We start from the raw sequence: 17,714 nt of genomic DNA, 5'->3' as shown, positions 1-17,714 counted from the left end.
TTAACTACCCGAGGGAAAAAATCCAATGAACAAAAAATTAAGGAGGAAAAAAAAAAAAAAAGCAAGATAAAAGCTTTAAAGGAAGCATTATTTTTGTCCAAAACAAAATCTCGCTAGTACAAGAGCACATGTTATAATGTGTTAAAGTGCTTTATGTCCCATAATGCTTCAGGCTTTCTGTGAGAAGCCATTGATTTGGGAAAAGAAGAAAAGCCGCACTGCGAGCTCCATGAGGATTGACAAGTATAAGCAATGTTAATAGTTAATTGTACAGAGTGACTGAAACAGATAAAATAAAAACTAACCCACTCTGCTCCTCCCCCCAGATCTACCTAGACATGCAAATGTCCCAGAGCATGCAAGTTTTTTTCCTTAAATACTGAACTATAAATATTAAAATGTAAATAATTCTACCACTAAAGCCATGCTAACCAAACAGGTACATAAATATACAGTCAAAAATACACTCTTTACGTCCTCCGACTATTTCTTCAGAACATTCTACAATGTAGTTAAACTGAATGTGGGCTGCTGGGCTTTCAGAATCTTTTATTGTATGATATCCATCTATGTACTTAGATTATAGTCTTTCTACTAATTTTGTCAGGAAACCACACTCAGTTTTTTCATTGTACTTTACAACTCTATAACAGAAAAAAGGATATATATTTTAAAGTTGATTAAAAAAAAAAACTTGTATCTACAATAAAGCTACATGCCAAGCTAAAAGGTGAAAGGTCATAGTACCAGGTCAAAGGTTGCCTCGAGGGGTCGCTTCAGTGATTTGACAGCCGACTGAGTCTTAATTAGCAGGCAGCGAGCACATGATGGCAATGGGCCAGTGGGGTTCAAGCGCATTAACATAAACAGCAAGCAGAGGTGCATCATGGGGGCAGCAGTGCATTTTTGGGTAGGTGAGAAAAAACAAATAAAAAAACAAATCATCGGAATGCCATATACAACGAATAACAAGACTAAGCATGCACAATAAAGGCACTACTGAGTTGTTATTGGGAGGATAACTCCTCTTTGTAGTTAATTACAAACAAGATACTCTAACAGAAAAAAAAAGAGTGAAAGGAAGAGAGGAGGAGAGAGTCTGCCTTCTGTATTTTTGCTCAAGTATCCATAAACACAGAAAAGATCTCTCTCGTGATTATTTCACTGTGTTATGAAATACTACACAGTGACTTTTAAAATGAGTATTTCATTGATTTAAGTCATATATTTATGTAAAAAAAATGACAACATTAAAACAGGTAAGCAAAGAACAAAGAATGGGCTCATTAAAATCAGCTACTAGATCACATTAAAATTTACCTTGAGAATATAGTTTAGTAGCTATTCTTAATGATCCAATTTCTAACTCCTTGAGTACTGCTGTCTCTCTCCTTTCTATATAATGGCATAGTCAAGCTTCTCCAGTGTTACTATTATGTTTATGCCACAATATTATTTCAGACAATCTAGATAGTATACTACTCAAAATCCTGTAGCTAATTCTAAGAACAATTTTGTTGAACAATTCTCCTAAATAGTTCCAGATCATGTTATTGTTAAAAGCAAGGTATATGTAAAGAAGAGCCTTGATGTGCAAAAGAACACACCAAAGGAAAACAATGGCTGATTAGATGGCACACAGAAATAAGAAGACTGAAAATGGCAATATCGTTAAGTTGAAAAGGAGACAGGTGGTTCTTTACAAAGCAGAGATTTCAGAAACCCTACATCCAGAATAAGACAGATTAAGAGTTAGGCCAAGAGTAGGAGCAATCTGAACCATTTGAGGAGTTACCCTCACTTCTGTGAAAGTAACTTCTTTATATATTGTCTGGGATACCTGAACAAACATATCTTCAGCAATTTTTTTAAAAAAGGTTAATAAATGAATAGCTTGTAGTCAGATATAGTTGCTCACTTTGCTTTTCTGACTGCTGCTAACAAGGAGAGAGCTGATATCTCTACTCACCATGGCAGCTGCGGTGGCTGCAGCCTGTGCAGCTGCAGCCTGGTTGACCTGGTATTGGGCAGCCTTGATCTTGGCTTGCAAATGTGCAGGGGGATGAAAGTATTTGCACTTTTCCCGAGAGCATCTCCCTTTGATGTAATCCATACACACAGTGACTGTGTTGTCATTGGTGTCAATCATTGTGCTGTCAGCAGGATGAGCAAACCGACAATCATTTTCTCCTCTGTTGCAATTGCCACGTTGGTACTCTCGACATACCTATGAGGTCATTAAGTACATGAGGTTTAGTCAACATGAACAAGAAGAAGCTTTCTGAAGATTTTAACTTAAAGTGCAAGACTGGTGATAGAAGGCTATAGATGAAAGGGGAAAATGATTTTCAAACAAGGCAACAAGTAACTTCAGCATTTCCTAGTTTAGTTACAAATTATAACTCCATTTCAGTATAAATGTCCATAAGAAAATGCATGTATAATGTTAATTATGGTAAAAATACAATCTGAAATGGTGTTGATACACTTATTAATTGCAAAGGGAAAAATAGTAACTTCACAGTAAAGAAACATGGAAAACATCACTTTAACCAAGTGATCAAAATTAATATCACCAATAATGAGACATAATGACATTGTGTATCTATTGATATGATACAATGAGAAGGGCACACAATCACAGTAGAGGTATTACTGCCTGAATTTAATCAAGATGAAACATCAGACGAAGTGAATGGAAAGATATTTTACTAATAACTGACTAGTACTCTTCCAAAGTGTCAAGGTCATGCAAGACAGACTGAGATATTATCACAAGCTGGAGGATCCTGGAGTCACAGAAAGAATATTGGGAGGACAATTGGTAAAATTTGATTAAAGTCTGTAGATTGGTTAAACAGCAGCATATCTATGTTAATTTTTCTGGTCTTAAGAGGGATTCTACAGTTATGTAAGATATTGATATTTAGATCAGTGAAGCGTAGACAGAAACTCTTGGGTCCATTTTTGCAACTTTTGTGTAAATATACAATTATTTCCAAGTGAAAAATATACAAAATCAAATTTGATAGCTTTTTATGAAAATGTTTCCAGGAGTTATTTTTTTGATCTTTAGAGATTCACTTGGTAGCTATATAAAGCAGTAAAAAAAGATTGGTTTTGTTACGTCTGTTTGTTTTATATTTGCTAATTCTGTTAATTTTGCCACGGAGATCTTAGGGAAAAGGCGAGAACATTATTTCTCATTCATCTGCGCAATTTTGACTCTTACTATTTAAAAGCGGTCTTCATTCAGGATACTTTGACCCTTTTACCACAAGAGGGCCATCTAAAACACAGAATGTCCTTTTAATATTTTCATGCTCTTACTTCAAGCTTCAAGGAAACAGTTTTTAATTGTTCAAGTATCTTTTCACAAATAGCAAACCCAGATACTAAGCACTTTATTTTGAAGTTAAGCAAGAAAGAAAAACTGTAACCCTACTATGACTTAGGAAGCAAAGGTTTTCTTGGATTTGTATAAATACAATGATTGCATTTAAATCTGGGTGTTTTCCCACATTATATTCATATCCTATTATTGAGGAAAGTGTTTCTTAAAGAAGGAGATACTATAATCTGTACCATGCTACATCTTAAAAAAGAGCATTACAAATGATATCTTGCACTACTTGGAAACCTCAACCTAGCTAAAGTTTTGTGTTCCAAATACATACAATGAGCCAGTGTCATTCACCACTACACTCAGTTATTAAGATCACAAAAATGACTTAAAAAGTTATTCAAGATTCTGGTTTTTTATTAGCGTATTTATCTTATTGAACAGAAGAAAAAAAGTATTACCAAGATTTATAACTTAAAAGCAAAAAATGATCAAGCTGTTACCGAGAATAATTATCCTCCTCTCTGGCTGAACATTAGCATCAGCTATGGAGCTTGCTAAAACAGTAACCAGTACCTAATCAAAATTTATTGTATGTGAGGCTCATCACTATACTCAGGAAGAGGGATGTGCCTACATTAAATAATGATAAAAAGTTGTGTGTGTGTGTGTGTGTGTGTGTGTGTGTGTGTGTGTGTGTGTGTGTGTGTGTATGCTAAATATATACTACTGCATAAACGAAAGGGCTACTTTTCTGTTTAAGCAAGTCTATGTCAATGTAGGCATCACCAAACAGGAAACTTGCAGAAGGTCTATAAGTGATCTCTCTCAGCTGCTATTTGCTCCTCAGTAATTCCTGCTTTCTTGAATATGCTCAAAATGAATTGGCAGCAGGGAACTAATACTCTATTTTTCCAATTTAGGTTACTCTTTGCCACATTAACAAGAAAGAAAACCTGAATTTATTTAGGTTCTGTGTGTATGTATTTGCATGTGTGTGTGGGGGGGGCGGTTTCTACAGGTTAAGGATTGGTTTATTATAATTTCATGTTCTTTACTCTCCTGTGGAACATTTAGAAAGAATTCTAAAAATATTTAAGCAGAGTTAATAACTAAGAATTAGCTCAGAATGTGTCATAAAACCAACCTTTTCTGAGGTTAAAAAAAACTTAGTCAACTGCTTTTGCATAATATGCATGTTTGACTCTTTCATATTTTTATTTTTTTACAGCTTACGGTTTCTCCTAAGAAATAGGACAGAAACATACTGTAATAGCTACTCTCACATTATTCTTGCTTGTGAAAAAATAAGGGAGAAAATCTCTTGTGAAAACTTGTACTGGTGAGAGTTACAGGCCAGTGGGACTGGAAATTTACCAAGCATTAGATATGCATCTGAATAATGGGGTACCTATGGGAACATGAACTTCCCAAACCTTCTAAAACACATTTTCCCTAATAGACATCATCAATAAAATGGGATCTATCCCTTGGTTGCTCAATATGGGTTTGATCTGGTTTCTCTGATAAACTCAAGGACACTTTAGACTATGCTGATACCCAAAATAAATCTCTTAGACATACTATTACATTAGTAAATTATAACTGACAACATTTCACAAATTTAATCTCATAATTAAAAACAGGATAAGAAATTATAACATTTATCATACAGAGAATTTGAAACACAGAATGTAAAATTAAATCTGAAAATTCTAACAACATTGTGGTTCATTTTTCTCTTCTCATCCAGTCTTCTGTATGTATGCACACATTTGTAAAAATAATTGTAATTATAGTATAGCTATTATTTGGTGATCTTTTTTGCTCAACAATGCAGCATAAGCATTTCTCATCTTGCTAAATAATTTCCAGAGTGAATACTTTTGATGGCTGCATCAAATTTCATCAAATAGTGTACATAATACAGGTAACTCTTTTGGAGGATATCTAGATAATTTCCAGTATTTCCATATTACAAATAATATTCCAAGAATATATCCATGACTATAGGCATTTTTCATTATTTTTGGCAGATAAATGTACAGATTTATCGGTATATGTGTATGTACTGGGTCAACATATAAAAATATTTTCTGACTGGGCACGGTGGCTCAAGCTGGTAATCCCAGTACTTTGGGAGGCTGAGATGGGTGGATCACTTGAGGACAGGAGTTCGAGACCAGCCTGGCCAACATGGTGAAACCTCATCTCCACTAAAAATATAAAAATTAGCTGGGCATGGTGGCAGGCGCCTGTAATCCTAGCTACTCAGGAGGCTGAGGCACGAGAATTGCTTGAACCCGGGAAGTGGAGGTCGCAGTGAGCCAAGATTGTGCCACTGCACTCCAGCCTGGGCGACAGAGCAAGACTCTGTCACAAAAGAAAAAAAAATATTGTTTGATAAATGATTTTCAAACCTGCATTAAAACAATAAGATCTATTTAGCTACACATATAACGTGATTCAACATGAGCCTTTTACTTTACAAATACTAAGGCAAGATTTGACAATGAAGATATTCACTGAAAACATTTAAGTTCTATTTCCAGAAAAATATCTATGGAATAATTATAAACTTTAAATAATCAAAAGAAAACATAATCAGGAAAATTTCCCAAGAAAATGTAAATTAATTCTAAATAAACCTTCTTTTGTTAACTAAACAGCAATAATATAGCGGACAGACAATAGGGTTTGGAGTCAAAAATTGTGAGTTCCAGTTCCTATCACTTTACTAGCTAAGGAATCTTCACAATGAAAACACTATTAACATCTATTTAAAAGGTCATGAATACTGAATAAAATAAGGCATAGCTTACAACACACCATACGAATCTGGATAATGTGAATAATCCTGTCATTTGATCTCTAATTTTTTAATACATGAAAAACATATTTCAAAATGGTCAAAATAATGTAAGTTTTATAAGTAGTATTAAACTCAGCAACGCTCTCAAGTTAAAGCACTGGGATTCTAAGGAGATTAATGTCAATATTTGAATTTATTCAAAAGTGGAGGGTCATTTGCATATTCTTTAAGGAGATATCCCTTTGAGGTAATATGTTTTGTGTTCACCATATTTGTATAATTAACTCAGTCATCTTGGAGAATAACAATCAAAAGCAGGAACAGAAAGCTAATTATAACAAGAAACAGGGACTTTGTCCATTTTAACATTTTGAGAAGTCAATTTAATAGTTAATGGCCAATATTAAGAAACGTATTCAAAGACATATAGCTACATGTTCACCAATAAGCAGCATGGACTTCACTTTCTATTAAGCTGGAACTAACAAGCTAAATTTTTCTAAGTATTACTTTAAAAAGTAATCCTGGATAATCACTTTGATCAATCACTTTGATCAAAGTGTCCACAGCATCGCTGATCATGAGTTTATAATTTAATGCAAAGAAATTATCTCTATTTTCATTTTAAAAGGATTAAAATATCTACTTTGTAATCCTCATAATTCTGGTGATTAGGTAAATGTAACTGTAGTCAATTTATTGTACAATTAAAATCCCTAGATAAATATCGGATGATGTGATTTCTAGTTTCAGTTGGTGATATGGTTTGGCTGTGTCCCCACCCAAACCTCATCTTGAATTCCCACATGTTGTGGGACAGACCCGGTGGGAGGTAATTGAATCATGGGGGCATATCTTTCCTGAGCTGTTCTTAAAATAGGGAATAAGTCTCATGACATCTGATGGTTTTAAAAGGGTTATGTCCCTGTGCAACTTTTTTCTTGTCTGCCACCATGCGAAACGTGCTTTCCGCCTTCCGCCATGATTGTGAGGTCTCCCTAGCCATGTGGAACTGTAAGTCCAATAAACCTCTTTCTTTTCGTAAATTGCCCAGTCTTGGGTATGTCTTTATCAGCAGCGTGAAAATGGACTAATACATTTGGTTATTCAATAATTGTACATATTTGATCAATTTTTCTCCTTCCAAAAAAATTCAAGAAAAGGACACCTACTTTAGCTACCTCATAGTATTTCTGTTAGGATCAAATGGGAGCATTCTTTGAAGCCTAAAAGGCAGACTCCATCGTTACTATTCAGGCCAGAAAACACAAGCATGCTTCTATAGGTAACAGAACTAAGAATCTACCACTTGATCTCTTATAAAAACATAAAATAAAATCTGAATAGGAATGACCAAAGACAGAACCATTAAATCCACTTCCACGCTGTCATTTATTCATTCCCATGAATGACTGTGCAAACCCAACAGGACAGGAAAATAGACACAACTTTGAAACAAGCTTGTCAATACACCAAATTAGCCATTACCTTATTTCATTTATGTTATTATTATTATTATTATTACTACTTGAGATAGGGTCTCCCTCTGTCACTCAGGCCGGAGTGCAGCGGTGCAATCGCAGTTCACTGCAGCCTCAACCTCCCTGCTCAAGTGATCCTCCCACCTAAGTCTCTCAAGTAGCTGGGACTGCAGATGTGAACCACTGCTCTTAATCTAGCAATTACTATACTCTATACCACATCAAAACTCTAATCACATAGATTAATAATTGACAGAGCCACAGTGTATTAAATTGTTTAAATGAAGATGTGACTACATTTTTAAGAGCCATTCTAAAGTGTATTACAGATATAAAAAAACAACCTACATAAACCTCTATGTGCAAAACTCTTAAGGTTTCTTGGCAATTTTCTGGAGATATTAAAAAAAAATCACACAAGCAGTAGCCAAACATCCTCTACAAAAATGCAAAATTAAAATAATCCTACCGATAAGACTTTCCTACATTATTAAAAGCATCTTCTTTCCTAATCTTTTCTGAATAGAAAGTCTTTTATCCCACCATGTTAAATCCACTAAACACCTAAAAAATCCCAACATAGGCATGCTTTTCACTGTCATTCTAATCCTCATTTAGCTTTAAACGTTCTATTTTTTGTAGTCAATGGGTATTATATTTTTTTCTGCCTATATGAAAAGGGTTATTAGATTCTTCTGTGTAAGTAATGGAAACATACAACAATTAGTGGCCCAAATTAGAAACTCGTGTAATGATTACCTCACAGAATAAAACTTTCAGCCAAGAATAATTTATTTTATATTTTAATATAAGCAAACGCGAACTGAAACTATCAGAAACCAAGTCGTTTGCCCACCTTTCCTGGAATACTCATGCTTTTCTCATATAGACTGCTGATGTAAAAATGGTGCAGCTAACCAAATGTCAATCTAATGTTTTCATCAGTGTCTGGAATTCGTGTCCCCTGGTTTTTATTGGATTACGCCTATGTAATATGAATTACCTTAACAGTCATCATTGTTTACCTAAAGTATTTCACTATGCCATGCACAGTGTTCTTACCAACTTATCTGAGGAGACAGATTTTTAATTAAGGTTCACAAAAAACCATATCATTTACAAATACATTAAGTAAACGATGAAAAGTTGAAGCCTAAATAGGAGATGCTAGTATCTTTTAGTGCATGTGTTTTTAACTATTTGCATTTAGAATCACATGGCAGATCTGTGAAAAATATTACCAAACCCCACTGCAGATCTACTGAATCAATCTTTGGGGATGAGGTCCTACATTTTTAACAATCACCCCAAGTGATTCTAATCTCATTAAAGTATGAAAACCACTCCTTTAGGTCTAGGTGCATAATCAAGATGCCATATTTTATAGCTGAAGTGCTCAAAATGCAAACATGTTTCCAAGGAGAATGTTAACACATGATAAACATTTTTTATATTTTAGTACCTCTGTGGGATTACCCTGAGTCCTGAATAAGGGGATGTATCTTTCTGTGTTTAATTACCTGAGTAACTGGTTGACTGACTCATTTATCCATTCATTTAACAAGTTACTGGGCATCAGTCATGAGTTTGGGCACTATTCTCATGTGGATCTTTTATTGTCATTGATAAGACAGAAATTAAAGCGTTTCAAAGACATTCCTCACATCTTCTACTTGAAATATTTTCAACAGTTTTCTACTGAATATTGTTCAGTAAATGAGAGAATGAATGCATTCATGAATTCTTTTTGCACCATAAAAAATTACTGTGCATCTTGAAAATAAGTCAAACAATGATTTCTCCAATTACTAACTCTTTGTAGTAAAGCAGGGGTATGGCTAAAAAACTCAGTCTTTCCTAGACTCTACAGATTTGAATAATTTCTTAAGATAATCATGGAAAGAAATTGCTGAGACCAGCCTGGCAAACATGGTGAAACCCCATCTCCACTGAAAATACAAAAATTAGCCGGGCATGGTGGCACACATCTGTAATCTCAGCTACTCAGGAGGCTGAGGCAGAAGAATTCCTCGAACCTGGGAGGTGGAGGTTGCAGTGAGCTGAGATCGCGCCACTGCACTCCAGCCTGGGCAACAGTGTGAGACTTAGTGTCAAAAAAAAAAAAAAAAAGTATGAATTTTGGAGTACAGAAAGTACTTGGCAACAAAGTCTTTTAAAAGATAGTAAAGAAAGGATAATATGAATATTGATATAAATCTCCTGTTGTGTGTATATGTGATATATGTAATATATGCTTATAGATATATGTATATAATTTTTAAAAATAAATGTTTCAGTAGCTTGTGGCTGGTGTTAAAAACAAGAAAATGACCTAAATGTCCCTAGAATGTTCTAACTGGAAGTGACCTTAGAGATTATCTGGTGCAACCCCCTAATTTTACATGTGAGGAATATAAAGCCCAGAGAATAAGAGCATCCCGATCCAAGCTGACTCACCTAATTAGCATCATCACATGCAGTAATTCTTGAATTCCTGTTTTCCAATCTAACATTTTTTTTCTGTAGTATCACACTGGGTGCTGTAAAGATGTCAGTTTTAAGCAATTATGTAAGAACCAGAAGGCTGACAATCTATGGTATTTTAAATTTCTTTACTGTCTAACAAGTTGCAGTAAAAAGAGAGGAAGAAGTGGCAAGAAGAACTGGACAATAGTTTAACTGATTCCAAAAATTTTTCACCTCAGAAGGAACTCAACATTCAAAAATTACTTCTTCCTTGTGAAATTCTGAAGCATGAGTATACATTTAAATGCCAAATGACCAAACATTTGGTCAATTAATAAATAAGTGTGTGCATTTATTGCCATGTCTTTTAGACTTCAATACGTAATGCAATTAGCATGCGAGGAAATAACCTGCAGATAGGATTGTCTAAAATCACAAGCACAGAGCAGAAAGATGAGCCTCTGAGCTTCACACTGCAGTATCCTAACAGGTTGTAACTGTGACACTGGATCAGATCCTGTTAACAAGAATAAGACAGGAAGCTGCACTACAATCAAGCATTTAGATAAGCGGGATTCAGATAAAAGGGAAATGACAGTTGATGCAGTCGTAACCGTTTGTACTGACTACAGCAAAAGAAAACAGACAAAATACACTAAGTAGCTTCTCACAAAAAGAAAAAACTCAAAGACAAAAGTCTTCATTTCAATTAAGCACTAAAAAATATAACCAGTAACAAACTATCTGAAATTGTGAATGTGGCAGGATTGGATTAGAAGAGTTATAACCAGCTTTTTGAATATCATCTATTAATAATTAATTCATTAAAGTTAATCTCAGACTTCTTATTTGGATCCCACTAATCAATCAACAATTACGCATTAAGAACTCAGGGTTTGCTTTAGAAAGGTTGGGGGGATAAAACTGCTTCACATGCTGAGGATCCAGTAATTTCAGATATTTAAAAATTTTTAAGTTTCCTCTTAATCCATCTGCAAACAGCATTAGTTAATTAATAAGCAAGTACAGTTGTGTAATGACAAATCACTCAAAAATCCAGGTGTATCAGGTGTATCTACCTAACGAGAAAGAGTTGCTTCACATCTCTTCTCCTAAAATCACTTCCCTGTAAAAGAGAATTAATAATAGTATCTTCCTCATAAGATTGTTTTGAGCATTAAACCTGCGATGCATGTGTCTGGTATATGATTGTCAATATGCTAAAATCTGACAGCCTTTGTAATATATGCAACAAAAGTTAGTAAATAATAAATCAGCTTATTAACTAAATTCCTGCTAAACTGACAAAGTATTAGAATCAATTATGTTCATACAACAGCCTCAGTTTGCCACTTTCTCAGTAAAATTTATCAGCACTAAGTATTGCCTCATCCTCAGGAGGAGGAAATAAAAGGCATCCAAATAGGAAGAGAGGAAGTCAAATTATCCCTGTTTGCAGACAACTTGTTTCTTTATTTAGAAAACCCCATAGTCTCAGCCCAAAAGCTCCTTGATCTGATAAACAACTTCAGCAAAGTTGCAGGACACAAAATCAATGTATAAAAATCAGTAGCATTCCTATAAACCAACAACATCCAAGCCGAGAGCCAAATCAGGAGTGCATTCCCATTCACAATTGCCACAAAAAGAATAAAATACTTAGGAATAACAGTTAAGCAGGGAGGTGAAAGCTCTCTAAAATGAGAATGACAAAACACTTCTCAAAGAAATCATGGATGACACATAACAAACTGAAAAACATTCCATGCTCATGGATAGGAAGAATCAGTAACACTAAAATGGCCATACTGCTCAAAGCAAGCTATACATTCAATGTTATTCCTGTCCAACTACCAATGACATTCTTCACAGAATTAGAAAAAAAAACTATTTAAAAATTCATATGGAATAAAAAAAGAGCCTGGATAGCCAATGCAATCTTAAGCAAAAATAACAAAGCTGGAGGCATCACATTACCTGACTCAAAACTATACTACAAGGCTACAGTAACCCAAACAGCATGGTACTGGTACAAAAAAAGACACACAGACCAATGGAACAGAACAGAGAGCCCAGAAATAATGCAGCACACTTACAACCATTTGATCTCGAACAAAGTTGACAATAACAAGCAATGAGGAAAGGACTCCCTATTCAATAAATGGTGCTAGGATAACTGGCTAGCCATACACAGAAGATTGAAACTGGACCCCTTCCTTACACCATCTACAAAAATCAACTCAAGACGGATTAAAGGCTTAAATGTAAAACCCAAAACTATAAAAACCCTGGAAGATAACCTAGGAAATACCATTCTTGACATAGGACCTGGCAAAGATTTCATGACAAATAGGCCAAAAGCAATCGCAACAAAAACAAAAATGGAAAAACGGTATCTAATTAAACTAAAGAGCTTCTACACAGCAAAAGAAACTATCAACAGAGTAAAGAGCCTACAGAATGGGAGAAAATATTTACAAACTATGCATCCCACAAAGGTCTAATATCTAGAATCTGTAAGGAACTTAAATTTACGAGCAAAAAACAAACAACCCTATTACAAAGTGGGTGAAGGATATAAACAGATGCTTTTCAAAGAAAGATATACATGTGGCCAACAAGCATATGAAAAATTCCCATTATCACTAATCATTAGAGAAATGCAAATCAAAACCACTAGATACCATCTCACACCAGTTAAAATGTCTATTATTAAAAAGTCAAAAAATAATGAATGTTGACAAGGTTGCAAAGAAAAAGAAACAATTATACACTGCTGGTAAGAGTGCAAATTAATTCAACCATTGTGGAACACAGTGTGGCAATTCCTCAAAGACCTAAAAACAGAAATACCATTCGACCCAGTAATCCCATTATATTTATAATTCCCAAAGGAATATAAATCATTCTACCATAAAGACACACACGTGTATATTCACTGCAGCACTATTCACAATAGCAAAACATAGAATCAACTTAAGTGCCCATCAATAGTAGCCTGGATAAAGAAAATGTGGTACATATACACCGTGGAATACTATGCAAACATAAAAAAGAATGAGATCATGTCCTTTGCAGCAACACAGATTGAGCTGGAGGCCAATATCCTAAGCAAACTAATACAGAAACAGGAAACCACATAACCACATGTTCTCACTTGTAAGTGGGGGCTAAATGATGAGACCTCATGGACACAAAGAGGGAAATAACAGATGTTAGGGCCTATTTGAGGGTGGATGGTGGGAGAGGGGAGAGGATCAGAAAAAATACCTATTGGGTATTGCGCTTATTATCTGGGTGATGAAATAATCTCTACACCAAACCCTCATGATATGAAGTTTACCTATATAAAAACCTGCACATGTACTCCTGAACCTAAAATGCAAGTTAAAAAAATATATCGCCTCATCCTCACCAGGGAAAAGAGGAAAAGGTCATTTTGTTCTTTAGGTGGGTTCAATGAATGACAGGTTTGCACCTTCAGTGTACATTTGATGCTGGCACTTTTTCTCTACATCTATAGTTTACCAAATTCATTAATTCATAGTCATGCTGAAATTCTGAACAACCACTTTGAAATAAGATTTAAAACTTTAATATCTTTTTCATGTACCAACAGCAGAGCCCACACATCTGATCACTCTTTACTCTAGAACTTAGAGGATTATGCAAAAAACTTTTATGAGAGCACACTTCATAAACAAAGTTTTCTTTCTACTTCAACCAAAATATTGTACAGCTTATGAGGAAACTTGCAATAATAAATTGTAAAATGTTTTATAGACACTAATATTTGTTAATCTTTATGAGAACAATTTTTAGGGGATTGATAATATTTGTTATTCTTGATAGCTGCAACAACAACAACAACAACAAACATTCAGGAGGCATTTGCTATGTGCCAGATATTCCCCTAACTCTTTGAGGTAAGCGCCGTTTTAAAGATGAGGAAATTGAGGTACAGTGATGTAACCAGGCAATGTGACTTTAACGTCCAACCTCTTATCCACTATTCTAAACATGGATGTTGTAGCCTTTATAAACGTTACATTAATCAAATACAGCATTATCTATACCCTAGTAAAATGTTCCAAACCCTAAGCCAAAATCTCTATTTTAAAATTTTTACAACTTTTTGGCCATGGAAACACACAAACAAACAAAAAAAAACACAATTTGAGAATTAGAATGTAGTATATAAAGACACCAACTAGTCATTCCTACCTCAAGTCTGTCTGTTCGCATTAATTTCTGTGCAGCAGCTGCAGCAGCTGCAGGTACAGGGACACCCGGATTCCCTGTAACCAACATTGGTGCAGTCGGCAAGATCTCTGCCGGGACCAGGCTTGGAGAAACAGGTCCCAGATAGGGATTAAAGGCGGCTGCTGATGCATTGGTGGCTAAGCTTGGTGCAACTGAAAACATTGGCTGAAAAATAAAATAAAAGCAAAATTTAACATGCAGGTCTCAGCTCAAAGTTGATATTCTTAATTATACATTTGTCCTCCATCCATCTATCCATTCTTCCTTCCTTTCCTCCTTCCCTTTAATCCTGTGTTCATTTACTATCATTTAGGGTAAGGCTGTTTTATTAAATAAACATTCATCAAATCAATGTTTTTCTAAAATATAAGTAAAATATCCATTAAATTATTCACTGGAATTTTGTAGCTGAGGGTCTATAATACTTGTAATTTTTTTAAAAAAATAGATAAACTATGCAGAAACTTCTTGTGGTCATCTAATCTTCATCTTTGTCCTGATTTAATTCTAGATATTTGTCTAAGAAATACATTTTGTAATTGCTATGTCAGATGTACTTGAAAGACCTGTTTACAACTGTTAATAGGTTGCAAGTGTCCTATTATCTGGAATAAATAAAGTAGAACTCCCAGGGGATAAAAGAGTTTCACAGTCAATGTAAGCTGTAAATAAATCTCATGGGGTATGTGAAAGGTGATGATGACATCTTGCCTTTTGAGCACATAAGATAAAGTGTTTGGTATATTTACTTGATGGTGATTTTCCTGGGGGAAATTATAAGTGTTCCACTAGCCTATCACACCTTACTAGGGGAAAACAAGTCTGAAATGTGAAGTCTGAAGTAGAACTGCTACTAAAGAAATGCTACATGATTGGTCAAGGAAATACATATGGCAGCACTGAATAAACTGCTACAAGACAGAATTTCTTCCAGAAATGCTTTCGTGGATATATAAGGATTGTTTCTATTTGTTGATATGCAAACTTGCATATCATAAAATATATTTGTTCTTGAATAGCATTAATTTACCTGAAATCTAACAATTTGTTTTTCTAGTATTTAAAGTATAACAGAACACAATTTCATACCTTATTCATAGTACATTTTTAACTTCCTAATAGAGTCTCAATTCTAATTCTTGAAGTTTAATGCTTCGTGTAATAATGTTTGTTTCTGAAACACAAAAGCTTGTAGGCAAAACGGATGCTGTTCTTTAAGGTAATATTCAACAATTTATTTTTTTTACTCAGCAGTAATGAACAGAATTATAGAACACTTTTTAGAATAAAAGAGACATTAGAATGTATTAATAACTAATTCTGCCATCTGACAGGAATAAGAAGTTACATGATATCTGAATATATGTAGTATTCAAGAGAGCTCTGTAGTAAAACTTTTTGCAATATAAGGTATATATTACAAATGTAATTCTTATAGTACAAAAGAAATATGTTAAAAAATAAAATATATCCTCTATTCACTCTGGCCCTGATTCTATATTTAGAAAAATAAAATGAATTTCAAGTATTCCCTTTTTCTTAGGGCAGTGGTTTTCAACTGAGATATTTTGCCTCTCAGGAGACACCTGGCAATGTCTAAAGACATTTTTGGTTGTCACAGCTGGAGGGGAACTACTGTATTCAATGGATGGAAGCCAGGGATGCTGCTAAGTGTCCTACAACATACAAGACAGCCCCTCGCAACAAAGAATTATCCAGCCCCAAAAGTCAATACTGTCAATGTTAAGAAGGCCTTTCTTAGGGAACTCTTCTGTTGACCTCAAAAATTGCTTGGGAAACAAACTCTTTGCATTTAGCTATACATTTTTACTAACAAAAATATGAAAAAACAGAATATGTAATACCTAATGTGATTCATTGAGAAGAAACAATACAATATAGATTATACCATTTCAACTTAAAATAATTATGCCTCTGAACATGTTGGTTTGAATGCCATGTTTAGCTGCTCTGCCAGGTCGATGGCTCTTGCCTGATGAAGTGCCCTCAAGTAGCACCTCTAATCCCCAACCCCTCCCAGCACAAAGCAGCAACCTGCAGACAACAAGAACTATCTGTGCATTCCAAATCTTATCAACAAGCTGTCAGAAACTAGGGCCTACGGTATTCTCTGTCCACCAACACTTCCCTGAGCCGCAGCTGACTTAATGCTGTGCCACTGTCCACTCTCTGCCCAGGTGACAGCAGGACAAGGATTGATTGTATACTGAATATATGTTGAACTTGGATTTCTATTCAAGGATATTCAGGTTAAACTTGTACTTTGTTATACATTGTCAGATTGCATATGAAAATCCAGCCAGACCAGCACCCTAATTTCTATATTAGTCATTTAAGAATTACAAGAAATTTAGCATAGAAGACTAAAAGAGTCTATGTCAGGGGACTAACAGACTAGTTTAGCAAATGGACAACAGAAGCTATTCATTATCATTCCTCTTTGCATTCTTTTACTATGAATAAACATGTACTTCCAGATAGTGCATTTTTAATGTATACTTCAGAAAGTTATTGAGATGTTTATATTATTGCACATAATCTACTATAATTATTTAAAAGCAAAGGTCAAATTTAAAAATGTTTTTGGAAGAAAAAGCAATTTTTATTTTAATAAAATGAGACCAGAGGCTAATAAAACTCAGCTCTCTAAAATCTCGTCAAATAAAATACACTGGAAATCTAAAAATGCATATGATGCAGCTGTTGCACATTACAGGCAGAATAATACTTTTATTATGTAAAAATACTGCTTTTAATAACTGGCAATAATCTTTCCTGAGTTGTTTCTATAGAGTCATCAAGACAATTGATCTTTCACTTTAATTCAGCAGAGCAAATTCAAATCTGAACAATTTTAGGGCACTGTCCCCAAGTAAAGTCGGTAGGAGCTTTTAAAAATGTGAAACATCAACTATTCAGCAAGCACTATCTCAAATTGTTCCCTCTTTCGATAAGTAGAGCTATTTACTGAACAGGCAGACAATCAATAACAATAGCTTTATACTTTGAAACTTGATTCCAAAAGACAGACAGACAGACAGACAGACACACACACACACACACACACAAACACACACCATTCCTTCATTTATTTTAAATTTTTGTAAATTTGTTACATCACTTTAGTTATATTGTTTTTTCAAGGAGTGCCATGTTGAAGATAGGTCACTGCTAGCCCCATCAGAGAGTGCCCTAATCAGAGAAATCAGATTAGGAAAGCACTTGACCTGCACTACTGCCGGTTTTCTATTCCAAAAGCTAACCTGCAGGGGGTTCAGCAGAATCTCAAAGACAGATATTAATGCAATGTTGTTATCAAGTGGCATCC

The 17,714-nt window shown here is 34.7% G+C and overlaps 1 protein-coding gene across 26 annotated transcripts in view; it reads right to left on the bottom strand.

The window, feature by feature from the left end:
- Positions 1-17,714, bottom strand: part of MBNL1 (muscleblind like splicing regulator 1) — a 202,547-nt gene that overhangs the window by 18,090 nt on the left and 166,743 nt on the right. For 15 of the 26 annotated variants that reach the window (XM_004037865.5, XM_055382057.2, XM_019024087.4 and 12 more), the window contains 2 exons: positions 14,327-14,530; positions 1,970-2,227 (listed from right to left, as the gene is read on the bottom strand). In XM_004037865.5, coding sequence (XP_004037913.1) covers positions 1,970-2,227; positions 14,327-14,530 — 462 coding nt within the window. Of the gene's footprint in view, positions 1-747; positions 802-1,969; positions 2,228-14,326; positions 14,531-17,714 lie in introns of all 26 variants that reach the window. The other 11 variants (XR_010132981.1, XM_019024082.4, XM_055382055.2 and 8 more) reach the window with 1 other exon arrangement.

This window comes from Gorilla gorilla, chromosome 2, assembly GCF_029281585.2.
Source record: "Gorilla gorilla gorilla isolate KB3781 chromosome 2, NHGRI_mGorGor1-v2.1_pri, whole genome shotgun sequence".
Lineage (NCBI taxonomy): Eukaryota > Metazoa > Chordata > Mammalia > Primates > Hominidae > Gorilla > Gorilla gorilla.
Note: the sequence above shows the minus strand (reverse complement) of the source record. Positions and strands in the feature narration are given on the sequence as shown.